Source organism: Rhinolophus sinicus, linkage group LG10 (assembly GCF_036562045.2).
Source record: "Rhinolophus sinicus isolate RSC01 linkage group LG10, ASM3656204v1, whole genome shotgun sequence".
Taxonomy (NCBI): domain Eukaryota; kingdom Metazoa; phylum Chordata; class Mammalia; order Chiroptera; family Rhinolophidae; genus Rhinolophus; species Rhinolophus sinicus.
Genome location: NC_133759.1, coordinates 24,171,210 through 24,192,928, shown reverse-complemented (window position 1 = coordinate 24,192,928; position 21,719 = coordinate 24,171,210). Strand labels below are relative to the sequence as shown.

At 39.7% G+C, this 21,719-nt stretch overlaps 1 protein-coding gene across 15 annotated transcripts in view; it reads left to right on the top strand.

Moving 5' to 3' along the window:
- NR1D2 (nuclear receptor subfamily 1 group D member 2) overlaps positions 1 to 21,719 on the top strand; it is a 120,086-nt gene that overhangs the window by 5,218 nt on the left and 93,149 nt on the right. For 13 of the 15 annotated variants that reach the window (XR_012489648.1, XR_012489642.1, XR_012489643.1 and 10 more), the window contains exons 2-7: positions 5,028 to 5,294; positions 6,201 to 6,289; positions 8,564 to 8,708; positions 10,544 to 11,169; positions 13,092 to 13,277; positions 15,228 to 15,438. Coding sequence is in view for 4 of the 15 variants with exons in the window: in XM_074312749.1 (XP_074168850.1) it covers positions 5,028 to 5,294; positions 6,201 to 6,289; positions 8,564 to 8,708; positions 10,544 to 11,169; positions 13,092 to 13,277; positions 15,228 to 15,438 (1,524 nt within the window). In the remaining 11 variants the exon portion in view is untranslated. Of the gene's footprint in view, positions 1 to 5,027; positions 5,295 to 6,200; positions 6,290 to 8,563; positions 8,709 to 10,543; positions 11,170 to 13,091; positions 13,278 to 15,227; positions 15,439 to 17,958; positions 18,018 to 21,719 lie in introns of those variants that run through there. The other 2 variants (XM_074312748.1, XM_074312751.1) reach the window with 2 other exon arrangements.

The following is a 21,719-nucleotide window of genomic DNA, read 5'->3' as shown; positions in this document are numbered from 1 at the left end:
GCCCTAGGAAAGTCTTCTAAAAACCATCACTTTCTCATCTTTTTATCCTCTTGAGCTCTTAGGAACTGAATTTGCTACCTAACCTTGTACTTTAGAAAAGACAAATAGCTGTGAGACCTTCCTTTGGGAGTTTATTCAGGACTAAGGATAATATTTTCCTTTGTGTCCTATTCTGAGTGGAGACGTGTGAAAAAAGTAGCAGTTTGCTAATACCTGGAATTTCTATTCTTTTTTTTTTTAATTTTATTTTATTAAATTTATTGGGGTGACAATTGTTAGTAAAATTACATAGATTTCAGGTGTACAATTCTGTATTACATCATCTATAAATCCCATTGTGTGTTCATCACCCAGAGTCAGTTTGGAATTTCTAATATGAAAGTTTTATAAAAACAGATGGCACCATGGTTTTTATCTGGTAACATAACATTTGATAGACTTCCAGGTTAAAATTGTTTCTCATTGAATTCACGGCATATTAAGGGTAGTCAGGCAGTTATATCAATGAAAACATCAACCTTTAAAACTATGGGCCAATTTGTGCTTGCATTCACTGATTGTAGCCCTTCTTTAACTTCATTGTGTAAAGAATTACCTGGGAAACTTGTTAAAAATCCCTATTCCTAGGGTACCTTTTCTCTTCTGGGCAGAACCTTGGAAATGTGTATTTTGGAAAAGTACCAGGTGGTTCTGATATGTTTTTTACATAATCTCTCTGGATGATGAGAATAAACTCAAAGTTAGGACGTTTTCTCTCCTTGTGTTTGGAGTTTTAGAAGCTTTTAGATTTTAAAATTAGTGGTAGATGAAATTTCTGTTATTACCACTAGCCTTAGTTGTGTTTCCTTCCACTGAGCACAGATGAAGGGGGTGACTGTGGCCGTGCTGCCTAAACTTCACTGTGCATGAGAATCACCAAGAGTCTGATGGACGCTCTGAGTCTGTAGACCTGGAGTGCGGCCTGAGAACTTCATTTCTAACAGATGTCCAGGTGATGCTGAAGCCTCTGGTCCAGGGACCACACTTTGAGAATGACTGGTTTGTAGGTAGGGTCCACATTGCAGGTCAAATATTAATCATAGAGCTCAAGCTTCAATCTGGGCAGGTGATAAGCCCATGCTAAGCATTTGGGAAGTGGGTGCGACTATAGAAATAGAAAGAGCAGATGCACACCCCCAACCTCAAGACTGACGCTAGGCGTGTGCTTAATGGATGGAAAAGTGAATGGAGTTGTCCACATTACTTAAAACTCAAGTGCATTCATGCATATTATATAAATTTGTGTCTGAGGAACACTGTTGTGCTTTTCTTGGCCTCGTAGGCACCTGTTTTAACTTCTGGATTGTAATCAAACTCCTTGAGAGTTGTGGTTGTGCTTTACTTCTTGGGCTTCCCAGCCTGAATATATACCGTGTATAATTGGTACTTAAATACATTTCTGGTACCTAATTTCAACATGACAGACTGAGAGTGACTAAGACTGAAATTCCTCAGCTTGTGTTTTTCTTCTCTGTAAATGGAAATGTTCTGTTTTTTGAAATTGTTTTGGCCTCAGCATTTTGCTGAGTATGTGTATGTCTGTGTGTGTATTTGTGTTTTAAAAGACTTATAAAGTGTGGCTCTTATCTAAAAAAAGATAGGGGAGTCATTTCCCTTTAGCAGAGAAAGTTTTATTTCAGAGTGAATACTTAATTTGCAGTTACTACTTTGGGAATGTTCGAAATTCTCCACCTACTACTCAGTCCAGTCATCTAGGTTCTTGTCAGAAATGCCCTGTTTTACTCGCGACTTCCTGGTAATGTTTTGTAGTGTTTGGGATCTGTCCTTGTTATTAGATGTGGGCTTCACAAAGGCAGATAAGTGGGTCTTACAAATACTTACGGCAGATTTATTTCCTGTAAAGCATGTAAGAGAGACGCGCTGTGCACCTAGGTACTTAGGATCTCGTTGAGAAATAGGTGGAAACAGGTAAACAGTAGGTTTAAATAAGAGCTCAGGACAGTGGTGGAAGAGAGATAATGGACCTTTGTGTCTGATACACACTGAAAAAGCTAATAAATGTTTGTTCATGATGGAGGGAAGAGGAAAAGAAACCACACTAAACCTTGGCAAAGAAGATGAAAATAACTTGTTTGGCTTGGGATTTGGAAAAATAATATATTTGGCCGTGAGGTTACTCTTGCAACATTTTATCTCTTTGAGGGGAGACGTTTGTAATTATACCCTAAGAATAATTTTAAGTGCTGTTTCTTAACCTGAGAGGTTTACAGTCTCTCAGAGGTCAAGGCCAGTTTTCAGAGGGGCTGTGGTTATATTGATGAGGTTGTGAATAGTTTTTTGCGAGTAGCTCTGTGAAGGGGCATTAACTTCAGCCTTGATGTTGTTCTCTGATAGCCTGTATTCTTCCTTCCAGCCTCTTTAACATTTACTGTAAATTGTGAGTCAGAAGAACAAGTAGTGAGTCTGAATTCCTTAAGAGCTGCTTAGAGTTAAGTGTGTCTGCAAGTCCAGCAGCAGAAGTGGGAGAGAGCGGGACTGGGGTTTAGTGGATAGTCACAGACGTCTTCGGGGAGCATCAAAACAGAAAGGATTCTGGGAGCAACAGCTGTGGAAGGTTCCCCATTTTGAGGTAAATTACTTTATCCGGAGTTCCAAATGTAAGCATCAGTTCTTGATTAACCTGTGTTTTAGCCAAGTGATGGGGGAGGCAGATGATGAACTCATTGTTTTGAAGATTGTGTCACACAAAGGTATAATGAAGGAGGCAAAGAGAGGCCTAGAACGAGATTTCTTCATGGCCAACACAGTCTGTTTACTCTAAGCTATATAGTCACACAGGAAGGGTTTTCATTTCTTTTAGGAGAAGATTGGAAACGGAAAAGATTTAGGTTTGGATCTGCATGTGCTCAGAATAACGAAGCCAGTGAGAACCTTCTCGCTTTTTAAATCAGTAGAAATTATATGGGCTTTGAACTTCTGGAAGCAGGAGGAATAGCAGGAAATAAGTTATTTTTCCTTTTGGGATAAGCAGATACTTAATTAGTAACCAAATTCTAAAGTTAGTGACTTTACTGTTCAGATTTGCAAAAATAGAAAATATGTATTATCAAGCTTGCAAGCCGCATTCTGGGACTGGAGCCAGCCACGTGCTCTTGGGAAAACACTCAGGTAAGGGCAGGCGGCCGAGTGGAGTAGGGCTGCAGCGGGGCCGGCCAATTCTGGGAGGGCCAGCACCCTCCTCACACACCCCTGCGCCACTGAGTCTTGGAGCCAGGACAGCTGTTCGCAAGTATTGCCTGGGTCCCAGAGGGTCGCCCCAGGGTTTGGGAGGCTGGTAGGGCGTCGCCCTTCGCTCCCTTTCACAGCCCTCTTCGTCTATGGGAGTTACTAACCAGATGACTGCACTTACGTTATGGTTATCATATGTGCACTTGACGGGTAAAACAGCTGCCCCAGGGAATTTTGGGGTGTGTGTGAGGGCTTTTCTTTAGGAGGGAGTGTTGCCTAGGCTGGTTGGATATGAACTCAAGAAGTTCAACATGCTGTGAAATAACTGGAAATGGGTAAGGGCTACAAATCTGAGGTGTCAGTTCCACAAGCCGAGGCCCCTTTGCCCAGAACGAAGTGCCTGGGACCAGCAGTGGGGAACTGGAGGTTCCTCTGGCCTCAGAGAGCAGGGGGCATCGGATGAGTTTCTGGTGTACTTGTTCTGTAGCCTGGTGTGTGCAGGACCACGTATGAGGAGGGCTCCCACATGCTGACTCCCCACTTGTTGTCTCTGCACCTCCTGTGTCAACCGTCAGCCTAGCCCCACGCACTTCATGTTGGCAAATAGCAGGACCATCTGGGAGCCTAAGCCCCCACCCCTCTAAGGCTCGGACGCTGCCACACAGCGATCGTGTGCAGCTACCGGAGCATGGTCATGGCCGCCCTGCACCGCTCTGCCTGGATGCGCTGGTACCCACGACCCAAGTCCACCCGCAGCCAGCGGGTCTGGAATCAGTGCCAAGTCACCCACATCCACTGGAAGCGCTGGGTATTGATCCGAGCCCTGCCCACCATACCACCCGGCTGGTACTACACCACAGCCTGGAGGGCAATGGTACTTGAGGCTTTGAGATGCTTTCTCAGCAGGCCACCCCGTTAGTACTTTATGTGGCTGGATTTTTCTGGCAATCAGGAGTTTCGTGAAGCGGTGTCTTTGGAATGCCTACAACTCCTGACAGATCTGGAGCCTGGTGACTATAAAAATCGCTCCTCCTGAGCACAGAGGGAGCTTATATGGTGTCCACCCACCCAGGAGCTCCCGGACCTCTGTGCCAAGGAGACCGTGCTGAGGGCCCTCAGCGGATGCAAGAAAGGCAGAAGGAAGTTTGATGTATGGCTTGAGACCCCCAACACCAAGAGAAGGAGGCAGAGCCGGGAGTGCGGGCCATCTGCCTCAAGCCCATATGGAGAACTGGAGTGATCCTTTCGCTTGTGCCCAGGCCTGGGCCTCTGAGGAGATGACACTGTCCCCGGGACTGACCACCAGCCTCTCTGAGCCTTCCCTGCTCAGGCCACAGTCGCAGCCTTAGCTGGAGAGTTGGGAGGGGAGCAGCACTCCTCCCGGCCTGATGACCCCTTTCTGTCCTAAGAGTCAAGGCCTTGCCACCACCACCTCCTGAGACTCAAACCCACAGTTCTTTTACCCTAGTGAGTCCTGCTCTATCCTATATGATTCAATGACACCACCAGGTCACCTTCTACCCCAGCTAGCAGGTCTGCCGAGCACCAGACCTCCCTCTCCTTAGCCTGTGGAGCCCACATGCAGAAACACTGCTGAGATCAAAGCTCTGCTGTCCTCCTGCCCACCCACTCTGGCCTTTTCCCCAGGACACGCTCACAGGAAGGAGTCTTTCTCCTGTATGCCTAGTTTTCATAAGTAAAAGTTTGTACTAATTTTAAATAATAGGTAGCATTATTTGAAAAAAAAGAAAGTACACATTATCTTGTATCTAATTATCTGATTTCCCCCTCTTTTCTAGGAGGTGTGATTGCCTATATCAGTTCTTCCAGCTCAGCCTCGAGCCCTGCCTCTTGTCACAGTGAGGGTTCTGAGAATAGTTTCCAGTCCTCCTTCTCTTCTGTTCCATCTTCTCCAAATAGCTCTAATTCAGATAACAATGGTAATCCCAAGAATGGTGAGCTCTCCAATATTGAAGGCATCCTGAAGAGTGATCGAGTAGATTGTTCTATGAAAACAAGCAAATCCAGTGCACCTGGGATGACAAAGAGTCATAGTGGAGTGACAAGTAAGTTAGTTTTCTAAACGTTGGTGCCATTAATTGTAGGTGAGGCTCACTTTATCAGCTTTTCATTTGGGAGACCATTATATTTTTCGGAGTATAATTTTCACTCCTTTCTGGGTAATCATAGTTCAAGTAGTTGGGTAAGAAATCAGTGATGATTTGAAAGTTACAGCCTCTAGGGGCTGTCATAACTGATTCTTGCCGCAGAGCAAGATACGTGGTTATGTACTGTGCCTTACCGTGTTTCCTCTAGGGTACCCCCTTTGCCACATTTTCATCGTTATCTTTTTTCTGGACTGGTACTGAATCTGTTTCTAGAACAGAGTACTTACAGTGGGAAGGGATTTGCTTTCATGAAGCTGGAGCTAGGGAGGGACATTTGGGATTCGGAAGTAAAGCAGGATTGGGATAACCAGATGAGTAGTGGCATTTGGATCCCTGAGTGAGTGTGGAGGTAAGATGGACAGGTGTAGGGAAGGATCAGGAAGGAACAGGACCTAGCTGCTGCCTGTAGGTTAAGTGAACAGCCTGTGGAGATACAGTTAGCACTTTTTATTGATCAACTTCTCTGCCTCACTTCTTAATTCTTGTATAGAAGAATTGTTTGCTTAGTTCTGGTTGCATATCTGGTTTTAGATTTACAGAATTTCAGGGTATGTTTAAAATCACCCGGAAAGGACAAAAACCAACTCTCTGAGATATTTTTGGCAGGCCCATAAACTGTGTTTAAAGGAAAACTATGATGGCTTTTGTTAATTTGGTGTAAAGATTTTTCTTTTATATGATGAAAGTAGATTTGTATCTTTTTAAAGTACTTAACAAGTTGAACAAAAATATGCAATTGGAAAGAAAGTAAACAGTTGACAGTTTTCTTCCATCTTTTCCCTTTTGTGTCTCTTTGTACCTTAGAATTTAGTGGCATGGTTCTGCTGTGTAAAGTCTGTGGGGATGTGGCGTCAGGATTCCACTATGGAGTTCATGCTTGTGAAGGCTGTAAGGTAATGCATGCTTTTGTTTCTTTAAAGTACTCATTCTGGGATTAAAGAAATTGATTAGGTTTGCTAGTTTCCATAGTGGATAATCTGGGAGGAGGAGAGACGTCAGCTGCTCCCCTTAAAGTCTTAAGCATTTTATGTAGTGTATAAACAACTTGTTTTGAAAAAGATATTTTTAATTCAATGTATTTCTTTTTTCTTAACATTTTGATCAAAATAAATTTTCTATCTCAAACTTAATTATGGTATGAAACTAAGTGTACAAATGCTTATTCATTCATGTGTCAGGTGCTGTTGTAGGTGGTGGAGAAACAGCAGGGAACAAAACAGACGGGGCTTTCCTGCCTTGTTGGAACTTAGTTTAAACCAAACTTTGAACGGTCTCATCAGGTGCCGTGTCATTATGACATGTCAGATACTAGGAGTTGGGAATAATTCCTCGATACTTAAAAAAATGTGGTAGCTTTGGAAGTAATGCCAAGTGAGTAAAAGAAACTTGAGTATAAACTGAGTGTTTGGTAAAGCTCATTATATTTGTAAGTTTAGTTGAATATATCTTAGAGTGCCTGTCACATCATTCCAGATGAGATATTTTGTTCCTCCTACTTATATCCAGAGACTCTCTCTCTCTTTTTAAATCTGGCACATTCCTTTTTCCTGAGTATCAAAATTAACATGATCAAGACACTTGCTCTTGCTGTTCTCTGACTGAAGGCCAGAAGCAGGAATCCAGTTTGGCAGGATATGGTGGGCGAGCAAGATAATGAATATACATGATGAAAGAGGAAATATTTTCTGGGGTAGCTCTCAGTGAATTGTGATTTTGGTAACTCTTAATGGCTGGGTCACTTAACAAGACTAGTCAGTATTTTATATAGATATAGCGCTTTTCCCACCATTTAAATTCTGGAGTGGCTGGTTAGCTCAGTTGGTTAGAGCGTGGTGCTGGTACTGTGTTCCCCCCAAAATAAGACCTAACTGGACCATCAGCTTTAATGTGTCTTTGGAGTAAAAATTAATATAAGACCCGGTCTTATTTTACTACAATATAAGATCAGGTCTAATATAATACAGTATAGTATAGTATAATATAATATAATGTAATATAATACTGGGTCTTATATTAATTTTTGCTCCAAAAGACGCCTTAGAGCTGATGGTCCGGCTAGTTCTTATTTTCAGGGAAACACGGTAGCACCAAGATTACTGGTTCGATCCCCACATGGGCCACTATGAGCTGCGCCCTCCTTTAAAAAAAAAAAAAAAAAATTCTGTAAATACTTTGGTTTTTTTTCCTCAGAAATGTGAAGTAATTGTAAAGCAGACATCATTCTCACTTTATAGCTAGAGAAATCAAAGTACAGGCAAAATGAGCCTAATTATGTATTCTTGATAAATGCACATAATTGTTCTATACCCTCTTAAAGGTGTGTCTGACTCAGATATTATAGTGTCCCAAGTATAGTATTGCAGTAATAAAGTGTAAAAATGTTGTATCTCACAATTACTAATATAGATTCATGAAATGTGTGGTTAGTTATGATATTCAAGGAAACGACAGTTCAGAATAATTCTGGTAATTGTGTTCTTGACTTTTCTGTTCTCTTTGGAACTATTAAGCTGGAGATCTTTGAATACCTATCACAGAGCATGTACTCAAATTGTGTAGTGAAGGCAGTTATGTGTAGCTATCTAGCAGGTAACTGCCTTTTCTTGGATCATTATTTGGCCTGTGGGTGTGTGGTGTGACACTTACCTGTCGCTGACAAGCAGCCAGGAACATCTGGCACATATAAGTAGGCCTTGCTGGTGTCAGCAGGTAATGATCCAGGAAGGACCAGGCTGTATTAATGTAATCCTTAGCTCTAGCAAGGGAATTATAGCTATGGAACACATTTTTCTGTCAACTCTTTAAAAATCAGTCATATTTCAAGAGTTTTGGAATTTGTATGTGATTAAAGTGTGAGCTGGAAAATGAGGCAGGGGCTGGGAACGGGGTAAAGTGTACCTAGGGCTCTTTGGCAAGCACCAAGGTTCTCCAAGGGGAAGAAAGGGAAGAAGAGTTTTGTTTGGCTAGTAGGTGTACGTGCTTACTGATACTGGTAAGAATGCAGTTACATTCTATGTGTCAAGATTATATTTCTCTCTGTTCTAAGCCAAAATTATTTCCCAGGTGTGCTAGTAACGTATTGGATAGTTAGGCGTGGGGGGTGGGTGCTTACAAGAAGTTCATCTGGATGTTTTTAAATGAATGGGTACGTCTTCCTTTGTTCTTAGGGTTTCTTTCGGAGAAGCATTCAGCAAAACATCCAGTACAAGAAGTGCCTGAAGAATGAAAACTGTTCTATAATGAGAATGAACAGGAACAGATGTCAGCAGTGTCGCTTCAAAAAGTGTCTGTCTGTTGGAATGTCGAGAGATGGTATGTTCCCAGTTTAAAGAGTGTTCTTTCTTAAAGCACATGGAGCTTGGCTTTTCTTCCTCAGCATAAACCAGAGCAATAAACCAGTTATCAATGGCCCTGTCATGCTTGTGGTGAAGCAGATTTTAGAAAACATGTTTGATGCCTTGCAGGATGCCAGATTCATTAGTCAAATTTTAGCAGCATCACCCCAGAAACAGCTTTTGGCTCACTTCTTTTTTTGTTGATTTTTGTAAAAAAAAAAAAAAAAAAAAAAGATCCATTTTTTTCCCCTACACAATTTGAAAGGTTTTTTTGTTTGTTTGTTTGTTTGTTTTTCCCATAAAAAGGATTTAATTTTTCTTGTGGTTCTTTCTCCATAATTTCTTAGCATTCCTGATGAACCCATTTCTCCTTATGTGAATTATCTTTAGCACTTTCTCAGCCCTGAGATGATAATGTGTTTTAGGGCACAGATTCTGAGTCCATTGAAAGATGCAAAATTGAAAGAAACATTAGGGGCTGGAGTGGAGGAGGTTGCTCAATTCTGGTGTCATCCATTCCCATGGGAAATAAAAGTTGTAATTTGCCGGACTGTTAGTATTATCTGTGGATGACATCACTGGAAGATTTGACTCTTCTGTTATGCTTAGGGAAATCATTTTTGGATAGTCTCATTTTGTTTTAAGCAACATAACAGAGTAGTAAGGTTTTCAGAGGGTTAGTTTAGTAGGGCTCATTAAGAATGGCTAAGAATGAACCTCATATTTATCTAGGAAAGGGTCATTGAAGCAATCCCTTAGGTTACTCTAACTGATATCTTACTGACATAGAAATACAGTGTTGCAATAAGGAGCTTCTTGAATAACAGATTTCAGAGATGGATGGTTGAATTTTTAATTGCCTGAAAAATTTTCTAGAGCACTGTAAATAGTAATCCAAAGTTGATGGGTATTGTGATCGCCCCACAAGAATGAAAACGGCAATCATTTGTGGAGGAGCGGCAATAGAGGTAGAATGAAACCCGATGGAATTGCTTGTCTGATAATGTTGGAGATACAGCTAGATTAGTAAGGCTTTCTTGCTGGGTGGGTATATTGAACTTTTATTATCTCTGTATAAAAAAGACTAGAAAGAGGTTATTTTTTTCTTTCTCTCAGGGATAGGAATGTTGGAGACAGACACATTTTAAGACTAGCCTCTAAAATAATGGAGGCCAAACGATTTCATCTTTATTCATTGATTTTAATTAAAATCCAGCAAGTTTGTGTTTCAGTAACTCCCATTTCTATTGACCGTGGGTTTTTTTTGTTTTTGTTTTGTTTTTAAGATTTTCTTTTTGAAGAAGCTTGTAGAGCAGATCATTTAATGTTAGGTTTTGAGAATGAGGTTATGGAAATGCATTGACAAAGGTCAGATGTTAAGGGAGTGATTGTACCTACTACATTCTGTTAATGTTGATGGATGTGGGCAGCTGAATCCCACGTGCCTTCTTAAGAACCGAGCCTTTGGCCTTGTTAACAAGGTGCTGTGTAGTCATGCTGGTTTGCATCAAGCTGTGATTTTCATTAGTGAATTTTGTATTTCTTTTTTAGATTTTGCTTATAAAATACCCAAGAGATAGATCTCCTTAGCTTTGTTTTGGTAGAGAAATGGAAAATCCCTCCTACCCCCACTTCCTGTGATACATCAAAAACAACCTGTAAGTAAGTTGAGCGTAATTTGGCCAGAGACATTTAGATACTCTTTACTTGTGTGAATAGAAGCCATAGCTATTAGATATCATTTTGTGTTATTCTTTTGTACATATTGGTCTTATTTAGAATATAGATGTTAAATATCTTTTTCTTCAATAGCTGTTCGGTTCGGTCGTATTCCGAAGCGTGAAAAACAGAGAATGCTAATTGAAATGCAAAGTGCGATGAAGACCATGATGAACAGCCAATTCAGTGGTCATTTGCAGAATGACACATTAGTAGAACATCATGAACAAACAGCCTTACCAGCCCAGGAACAGCTGCGACCCAAGCCCCAGCTGGAGCAAGAAAACATCAAAAGCTCTTCTCCTCCCTCTTCTGACTTTGCAAAAGAAGAAGTGATTGGCCTGGTGACCAGAGCCCACAAGGATACCTTTATGTATAATCAAGAGCAGCGAGAAAACTCAGCAGAGACCATGCAGCCCCAGAGAGAACGGATTTCCAAGAACATGGAGCAGTATAATTTAAATCACGACCATTGTGGCAGTGGGCTTAGCAGCCATTTTCCTTGTAATGAGAGCCAGCAGAATCTCAATGGACAGTATAAAGGGAGGAACATACTGCATTACCCGAACGGGCATGGCATTTGTATTGCAAATGGACACTGTATGAACTTCTCCAATGCTTATACTCAAAGAGTATGTGATAGAGTTTCGATAGATGGATTTTCTCAGAATGAGAACAAGAATACTTACCTGTGCAACAATGGAGGGAGAATGCATCTGGTATATAGTGAAATTAAATTTTTTTTGCTCACCTTGTATCACAGAAAGCTTTGAAGGTTTTCTTTTATGTGGGGAATATTCCAACTTCAAGGGTGGAAGTAAGGGTGTCAGGAAACCTAAGGGATTTATAGAATCAGGTTTGTGCAATATTTTAGGTCAAATACTTAATAAACATCATTTGTTGAATGACCTAATTCCACACCGAGTTAGGTACAAACATGTGATTTGATTGATACTATGCTTGGGATTAGGATTTTATGTAAAATAGGGATCATGCAGAATTGGTCCTTTAATTCTCAGAAATACCTTTCCAAATTTAAGTATTACGATTAATCATTACCTTACTAGCTTTGGGATTGTCTCTTAGGGCTGATCTTTTAGCCTGTCACAGTCAGTAATTCTTTCGTTTCTTTGTAAGGAGTTTTCTTTAACCGTTGTACTGCAAAAAGGTCTTTGGATATAGAACGTGGATGTTTCATTGTGTGAGAATTTAGTAATATTTTAATTTAATAGGCTGGCTTCTAAGGATTTCGTCCTGTGAGATGAGTTATGTTATTCATATCATTCAGGTTATTTTTTTTTCATCAAAGACACCAGTCTGCATGAAAATACAGTGTTTATGCTCAGCTGAAATTTCACCAAAAACATCAGTACAGCACCATTTCCAGTTTAAATCATGAGGTCCTTTGATAGTGTTTGGTATTTTCTACAGCCACGTATTTAAAATAGTCTTTTTTTATTTTTCAAAATAGTTGACAGTATCCCAATCCTTATGTTAGATTTTTTTGGTCACTGGCAAGTATTTGATCTCATGGATCTGAAAGGTGACCTTATCTTTTATTAGACTTAGTGACTGCCTTAAGTAGGGAAGACTCTGTAAGACTTTAGGTTCTAATTTTGTGATATTCTTCATAGTTATAAAATCACTCCATTCCTGGATCTCCTATGGATTAAGTGAAAATTTAAAGGCTGATTTTACTAATAGAGTTCACGGTGCATGTTTCATAATCATTTTAGTGTTTTTATACCTTCCTGCTTTCTATTTTTCCCTCTCCAACCTCACTTAGAAGGTACACCTTGTAGCTCCAGTCAGTGTTTCCTAATTGAACAAGTGGAGGTCAGTGGTCAGTGTTTATGAAATAAATGGTTAGGACCGTTTTAAAAAAGTGAGGCATCTCACTGTTTTTCCTCTTTGAAATTACAACATTGTGATTGTGCCCAATTAGAAAAAAATGAGTTTTGAAATATAAACAATGGGGCAGCTGGTTAGCTCAGTTGGTTAGAGTGCAGTGCTCTTAACAACAATGTTGCCGGTTCGATCCCCACATGGGCCACTGTGAGCTGTGCCCTCCACAACTAGATTGAAACAACTACTTGAGATGGAGCTGATGGGTCCCGGAAAAACACACTTTAAAAAAAAAAAAAAAAATTAACTGAATGTGGCCCGGGGATCTAGGTCTGTGACTTCTAGCTGAATTTGAATAAGTCACTAAACCTGTTAGAGTCTCATTTTCAAACCTAAGAAATGGTAATTGTAATACCTGCCCTTAACTAACTAATAGAGTTGAGAATCAAGTAAATATGTATGAATTTGTTTGAAAACCTAAAACCAGCATAAGGTGGCAGCAGTGTTACAAAATAAACTCTTAAACCTGTGCAACAGGTTTTTAAAATAGCTTGTTAGGGATCTCAGTTTTGCTCAGGCTGCCTCTGTCAGGATAACAAGTTAATTTCTATTTAAATTAGGTTGCTGTGAGGCTTTCTGTCAAAAGGCTAGTAGCAAAGAGAAAGTGCTATTATCAGTAGCATCTGAGGGTTATTTTCATGGTGGCATTTCCAATGATTCAGAGATGCCACTTTTGAAATTTCTTTACCACCTCTCACAATTTAAGAGTTTTTTTGTTTTGTTTTTTGTACACTAGGTTTGTCCAATGAGTAAGTCTCCATATGTGGATCCTCAAAAATCAGGGCATGAAATCTGGGAAGAATTTTCAATGAGCTTTACCCCAGCAGTGAAAGAAGTGGTAGAATTTGCAAAGCGTATTCCTGGATTCAGAGACCTCTCTCAGCACGACCAGGTCAACCTGTTAAAAGCTGGGACTTTTGAGGTAGGTTTTGTTTATTCTGAATGTGAATGCAGGGCATGTAGTATTTTATTTTCATGCACCATTTCATTCTTTTCTACACAAATATTTATAGTCCAGAGGCTGAAACTACCAACAAAAGCCTGATCATTTCAGGATCTTGGGAAGAGACTAGAGTTATGTAGGACTTGAAATATAAATACTCTGCATGCCCAGCATACAAGCTCAAGGCGCCAGGACTGCTTTCAGGGGTGGACACTTGCTGAACGCCTCGCCTGGCATTCACTAATTTCAGTGCAGAATATGAAGGGTAACTAGAATGTGGTTTTGTCTTTTTGGAGAATGTAGACTATTTTGGGGACATATCAGATGTCTCTTATGTGCTCCCTCAGATTTTCTTGGCCTCGCATCACTCCAGAATCCATGGCGACTTTTTCGGCACCAGCTTCTCTTGCTGTGATGCCTTCTGCCGGGGCCTGGGGCAGCCACTGTTGCCAGCTTGAGTAGGACACAGTGCCTCTCCTTGGGCTTCCGTAGGTGCCTCTCCCCTGTCTGCTCCAGGGCTTCCTGTTGCTGCTGAGGTGTGAGAAGCTCGGACTCGCTGGGAGCTCGCTTGTACTTTATTCTGCAGTGCAGGGTGGTCGGTGGGAATTTTCTGTCTGGTGGGCCAGATCTGTGATCAGTGGGGGAACGGAGCCAGGGGATGTATTTTCATTTCTCCCTAGATGGTGCCACAGGACTGATGTCTCAATTGTCCTTGATAATAAGTGGTGGACAGCTCAGTAAATATTGCTAATGTTTGCTCTCCTTCCCTGTCTCATTTCCTTTTTCCTCCCTCCTGTTTTCACATGTGCCAGTACATAAACTTTTGCCTTAGGTTCTGTTGTCTGGGGTGCCTGGACTAGAACAGAGAAGCCATATTTATTCATAAGTGAAATAGCTATGGTGTAATTCAAAAGTAACACCTCTAGGTTAGGATTTTCGGTTCAAAGGAAAACATTAGACTTAAGATTTAAAGCCATGTCAGTGATTAAGTTCGGTTCACCCATTTTTGAGGTTAGGTAACTACAGCCCAGAGTTGTGAAGAGACGGTTTTTGGATTACCAGTAAATTCCTAACACAGTCAGGATTGGAACGTAAATCCCAGACTCCAGAACTTGGGTTTTTCTTCCTTGTGGTTTGTCTTGGGATTGCCGTGTTCTAGGCCAGCACCATCTTCATTGAGGCCTCGCCCTGTTTTGGATTGTCTTTGGCAAAACAAGGCTTTGCTGGGGAGCATTGCAAAGGGAAGGCGTTTTGTGCCATGTTCCACTGATTATGAGAGAAATATATGGCAGATGTCACCATTTACTGTAGTGGAGGGAGGGCTGTAGGTAAGCAGCTGTTGACTGGTTTGGTTTGGATTTCAATTATAACTTGGTGTGTGGAACACTTTTACTGTAATAGTTTTGTATGTATTGTGTCTTTGGGTTATGGTTTCTTGAAATAGTCTAATTAGAGTTCATCTGCTGTGTTTGCCTTGGCTCCATTTGGTGTTTTGATGTTTCTAAGTGTTAGTGCATTGAATTATTGCTCTTTTTACTGGAGCTTAGAGACTATGTGCTATACTTGGTAGCGTAAAGAGTGCCTGCAATGCCTTTGGCCAAGGCCCAGTTTCACATTTCTTGGCATTATTGCCTGCTTTAATTTTGTATTTGCATTTCAGAATCTTTATTAAGAGAGTTTCAGAGTATCACAGGACTTACATATTCTGCCAGGGGTGGCTAGAATTTTTTGATGTTCTTCTTGGAATATTTATTGCTTTGGTAGAGAATTTGCCTTAAGGAAATGATTCTGGGTGAAAATAAACTCAGTTTTTCCTTTACAGCTTTCGTGTATATGTAGAATGTTTCTTAACTGACTTGAATACTGAGTTATTTCTTAGCATTGCTATTGAACTTCTCCAGATACATTGAAGTCTTTTTCTTTTTCCAGGTTTTAATGGTACGGTTTGCGTCATTGTTTGATGCAAAGGAGCGTACGGTCACCTTTTTAAGTGGAAAGAAGTATAGTGTGGATGATTTACACTCAATGGGAGCAGGGGATCTGCTAAACTCTATGTTTGAGTTTAGTGAGAAGCTGAACGCCCTCCAACTTAGTGATGAAGAGATGAGTTTGTTTACAGCAGTTGTCCTGGTATCTGCAGGTAAGCCAGCTGGTTCAAAATTGTGCCACAGCTAGAATATAGTGACCAACTGGGGAGAAGGTGGCAGTGAATTAGGTTCCAGCAAGCTATATGGAGGGAAGAAGGCCTTAAGGAAGATGGTAAACTATGTTAATCAGTTATTTTTACATAAGTAATTTATTTTTAATCATGACAGTAAAAGTCAGAAATGCTATATAGTAATAAAACGATGTTTAGATCTGGGCCTTATATTTACCACTCTTAGTCTTTAGCACTTGTTAATAATTTTTTATGAGTCTAAATCATTATTTCATGGATTTAATTTTTGGAACATTGTGTTTCTCCAGGTAGGTGGTTCTAATATCAATCTAAGTTTTAATTAAAATAGTATGTGGGTTACTTGGAGATGTTCAAAGTATCTGTGGTTTGTTACAGCAGTAGGTGAATTGCGAGTTGTAGGCTTTCACCCAGCTTTGCCACTGAATTTTATGTGTGGCTCAGATGTAAGTAATTGGATCCTTCTGGGTCTCGGTTTCCTCATTCTTAGAAAGGTAGGGATTGTATCATGTGAGCCTGGCATGGGGTCAGTCACATTGAGTGACTAAGACTTTGGGGTCCTAACATTTAATAATTACTTATGAGAGTCATTGATGGCGTTTCTCAATTTCCCTACCACCTTGCATTTATATCACAGTTACTTCTGACCAAAGTATGTCAATTCAGACTATTAAGGCAGAGATTACTCCCAATAACAAATTAGAAATTAGGATACAGTGACTTTCCTGGGGACACATAAGTAAGTGCCAGCCACTTTTAGGTATCTCTGACTTTATTTTAAAACATTTGTTGAGAACTTTACAGTATTTCGAAAGGATATACTTCAAGCTTCCCATTTGCTTCCTGCTGTGTAAATGTGCTTGACACTGTGAAAGTATAAGTTCTGGCCCTGGATTATGCAACTGAACTATAAATCAGTAACTCTTAAAGAGAGTAAGTTCTTTGTGTATCATAAAGGGCCTGTACATCAGTGGTATAAAGACTTACGCCATTTGGAAGCATAATTTGGCTACCTTTTCTGATCCGCTTTCCCTGGGGAGCTAAAAATGCATGTATGATATGGGAATAGTATGGGAGGAATGTGTCAGTAAGGGATTCCTGTTATCTCAGGTACCTTGTAATGCCTCTTGTACTTGACCATTTCACAGAGTTTCTTGATAAGTGATTGATTAGTAATGGTTTGAGTTGACATCAGATTAATAAATCTATTACTGTGAAACTAAAGGTAATCCATACTTGTTCATGCTTTATCTGATGAATATGCTTTATGTGCTAGGTGCTCAGGGGGAGACAGAATAAGCATTAAGACACAAGTTTGCTCTCAAAGTATTTTATGTTCTATTTGGAGAGACAACTAACACAACAAGCTTTATATACTAACTCATGGCTCTGACTGAGGTAAATGGGAGTTATGGGAAGGAGATAAAATCACCTGAGGAAGCTTTGTGGGGAAGATGGACGTGGAACTGGAATTGGAAGGGTGGATTATTAGGTTTTCTAGCAAAAACTGGTGGAACCTTGTGGGAGAACACGAGATGGGGCAGGGGAAGGGGCCAGAGCCTGATGTGTACATCGGGGAAGGGGACAGAAGGCTTGCACGTTAGGGGTACCAGGTTATGGAATGACAGCTGTGGGAACTGAGCAGAGAAGTTTTAACTTAAAATATGGGGCAGTAAAAGACAGTGCAACTTCTTAAGTGGAGGAATGACCAGGTTTTAGCAAAGTGATGCTTTAACATTGGTCCAGCATTTTAGACAGGTGGGTCATTAGAGCCGGACAGTCAGGTTGAGAGGCTGTTGGAATAACTTTAGGTATGAGATAGTGGAATGAACTCTTCTGAAATGAGTTATGGCAGAGGAGGTGGAGAAGGAAGGGGCTGTGTCCCACAGATAGTTCACAGGAAGTGACGAAGGCCAGCGAGTTGAACGGGAACTCTCTGCTGGGAACTGTGCTACTTCATTTGTTTTTCCCACCAGGAACATTATTTTTATTTTGTTTTAATCTTTTGAAAAAGCCTTATTTTCCGAACATAAGAATAATATGGGTTCTTTGAAAAATTAGAAAATATTAAGATGATAATATCATTACCAAAAAGCATCACTATTAGCATTAGGGGTCTTTCTCTATCCATTTACTTATCCATCCACTTACCCATTTGCCTGCTTATTGATACATGGTGTATAAGACATGTTTGACATACTAAGCGGAAAACACATTATAAAGGAGTACATGCATTCTTATTTTTGTTATGTTTATATATGAAGATATACAAGCAACACATATATACATGCACAGTTCCATGCATTTTAAAATAATAGGTTGTTTTAACTTAAATATATGATAGGGTTCATGTCAAATTTAAATCTTTACCACTTAAAAAGGACTCTTGTTATTTGTAAAGCAGTATTTAGTTAGGAAAATAAAATACAACAACTACAGAAGAGTATTAAAAGAAAATTCTCTCTTTCCTTCTTTTACTTCCAGACTATTCTTCAGAAAACTATATTTCTCACCATCTTCCTTTTTGATTGTTCTGATGTTTGGCCACCCAGCTCTAAATACTGTGCTTAGGTGTTAGCATTTTTTATTTAGTAGATACAATTGATAAATAAAACTACCCTCGTAGTTTTCCCTCTCAATTTTTATGTTTTACTTTTTCAGTTACTTTATTGGTTTTTATAATTTTAATATGCTCACATTTTTTGATTCTTCACTTTAACATAATCTCTCAGATAGTTTAGATAGAGAATCTCTCATTATTCAGGGGGGCAGTAATTTAGTTTCCTCCTTTCTCCATATCCTGGCTGCTTCTGCCATACCATTTCTTTTATATAGTCAAGAATTAAAACATTCACATTCTGTTACATAGCTGTGATTACTTTCCATGCTTTATTTATCAATTGATTCTAAAAATTGAAAAGGAAAAAGATCCGCATTTACAGTATTATGATGATGTAAGTAGTGCTCGTAGTGTTCCCGCAGTGGGGATGCAACGGTAGCCAAGGCGATACAAAGCTCTGCCCCAAACCTGCGCCACCCACACGGGAATGTCCCAAGTATCAGACAACAAATGGACTGTTCCTTTATATTCTCTGTTAATTGCTTAGAATTCAACATTGCAGTTTGTTTCATATTTAAAATAGCTTTTTGTTTTTCTTGGAATCTACAGTTGCCTTCTGGTTTTTGTTTTGTTTTGGTTGTTGTCAGAAGAAAGGCTAGTTAACTTCTGGATCTCGTTATGTAATTTTATCCTCAGAACAGACCTGTGATATGAGCTAGGACTTGTTATCTTCAGTTATACAGAAAGGAATTTGAGGAACAGAAGGGTTCAATAATTTGCCCAAAGCCACATTTTTAGTAACTAGCTGAACAGGCATTTGAACTCGTATTAGTCAAGTTTCAAAGCCTTTCCATTATATTGCTTGTAACAGAGTAGCTCTAGCTGAAGAGAGAGAGAAATCTCAAGCATGATCTTTTCCTGGAAGACTTCCTCCGTTTTCCTGTGAGACTGGAAGGATCTTGATACCATGGAAAGTAGGGGAATTATACAGGAAAGGTAAATTCTTTTCAGATTGTGTGAAATGGTAGTAGTCACTTCCAGTGGAAGATTAGGGACTGGCATATAGTTGTGAGACCAAGGCTCATCTAGACATGGATTTAGTTGTCCTCATCGAACTTTTTGTTGAAAAACTGTAGGACGTGAATATCCATAAAGAGGATATTTTGTAAGGAGTACACGCTCGGGAGAGGGATAAAGAACCAGCAAAGGAAGCAGAAGTATCATGACTTAACCTGTATAGTGTAGCATTTAGTGCATCATTTATAAGATGAATTTCCAGTTCAGTTTGTGTATTCTATTGCTACAATTTCAAGAGGATTGTTTTTTCACAGTCAAGCTAGATTTGTAGTTAGGTTCTTTGGTCTTGAAATCGTGAAACCCTGGTTTTAGAAAAATTAATAACAATTTATATTTTTAGGTGTAGATGTCCATTTCTCTGAAGTTCTGAGTTGCATAAAGAAGCGTAGGTCGTCCAAACACAAAAGAGTCTCTGGAAGATCAACCACTAATAATACTGCTAGTTCTAACTCAGATATCCTTCCCCACTTATTGTTTCTTTCTTTGCCCGTCTAGATTATTTGTTTATGGGGATCACTGTCATTCTTTCCCAGTCTGGTATTATAAATTACTGGTGATATGATGCAAACCAATTATTCTGCCCAAATATGAACTCTCTAAAGGAAGGAATTTTGGTTTGCTATGTTCACTGCTAATTCCTTAGCACCTATCACAATTACCACCTACATTCAATAAGTGTTTGGTGAATGAATTAATAAATTGCAAGGATGTTAAAGAAAACAATTACTTGAATATTAAACGCAGGGGAAGCTCTTAGAAGCATTACTGAAGGCTTTAATTAATTTTGCAAAGATGACTCTTATGATTATGTGGCTAAAGTCAAATGTCAAGAGAAGAGGTCTTTTGTCCATTTAACAATTTTATCTGAAAAATTATGACCCCCCAAACTAATTAGTAACATTCATTTGTTTCTTTTTCCATAGGAATTAGCACATAGTTGTAATAATAATCCAAATTTATTAAATGTAAGGTAAACCTATTTTCATCATTTTTCTGCAATTAGAGTTAAACTATTTCCCTTTACTGTTTTTTTTCTTTTAATTTTTTTTTATTGGGGAATATTGGGGAACAGTGTGTTTCTCCAGGGCCCATCAGCTCCAAGTCGTTGTCCTTCAATCTAGTTGTGGAGGGCGCAGCTCAGCTCCAAGTCCAGTTGCCGTTTTCAGTCTTTAGTTGCAGGGGGCGCAGCGCACCATCCCATGCAGGAATTGAACCCGCAACCTGTTGAGAGCCCCTGCTCTAACCAACGGAGCCATCCGGCCACCCCTCTGGCAGCTCAGCTGCAGCTTGTTGTCTTCAATGTAGTTGTGGAGGGCGCAGCTCACTGGCCCATGTGGGAATCAAACCGGTAACTCTGTTGTTCAGAGCTCACACTCTAACCAACCGAGCTATCTGGCTGCCCCTATTTCCCTTTACTATTAAATTTTAGTCCTTGTTCTAAGTATTTGCATTGCAAGTGAACTTTTTCAGCTACTAGTTACAATGGAAGACTTCCTCAATCTCCTTGTAAAAAAAAATTAAAAAAGGGCATAAATGGCCAGAGAATTTTGCTTCCTTGTAGAATTCTTTTTCTTCAACGGTTCCCCATATTCAATGGGAGCTATTGAATATTTCTTGCACACTACTGCCTCCTATTGTAAAGGGAAGAAATAGCCCTTGTTGATGAAAATAATCAATGGGCAAACAACCTAGGTTTGGCATGTTTTAAGATACTTTCTTTCATTGCTGGTTTATACTAAATCACTAATTTATTGACATCTGTATGATGAGCTTAATAAATACAGTATACTAAATGAAAGTGCATGCAGGTTAATATAACTAGGTATTAAAGTTGCATAGTATATTAGCTATCTGTCACTGCCTAACAAATTACCCTAAAACTTAGTAGCTTAAAAATGCATATATTTATTTCTCTAAATTTCTGAGGGTTAGAAATATGGGTGTGGCTTAGATGTGTGCCACTGGCTCAAGGTTTCTTAGGAGGCTGTTGTCAAGTTGTGGGCAGGACCGTGTTCTAGTAAGAAGGCTCTGCTAGAGATCTGCTTCCAGGCTGATTTATGTGGTTGTTGGCAGGATTTAGTTCCTTGCAAGTTGTTGGACTGAGTGATTCAGTTCCTTGCTGGCTATTGGCTGGAGAACACCCTCATTTCCTTAACATGTGGTCCACTCCATAGGGCAGCTTACAGCATGGCACCTGGCTTTATGAATGAGTGAGTGCCTAAGATGGAAGCTACAGGGTTTTTTGTAATATAATATTTTGCTCATTAGTAGTGAGTCAGTAGGTCTAGCACACTCAAGGGGAGGCAGATATGCGAGGACAAGGATGCCGGGCTGAAGGGATCACGGGAGGCTGTTTTAGAGGCTGCCTGCTACACATGGTAATACACAAATGTGGATATATTCCATATGAGTTAAAAATACATTTCTAAAGTACAATATTTATTTTGCTATTTAGAAGCAGTTGAAATTAGCAGATGGCATTTAATTAAAAAAATCAGAACCTCTAGTTTTTTGTTTACAAAAATACTTACGCACTAAAGAATTTTGATTTATCAAGTGTAGTATGTGATGTATATCTTTATAATACAATAAATAGCTACAAACATTT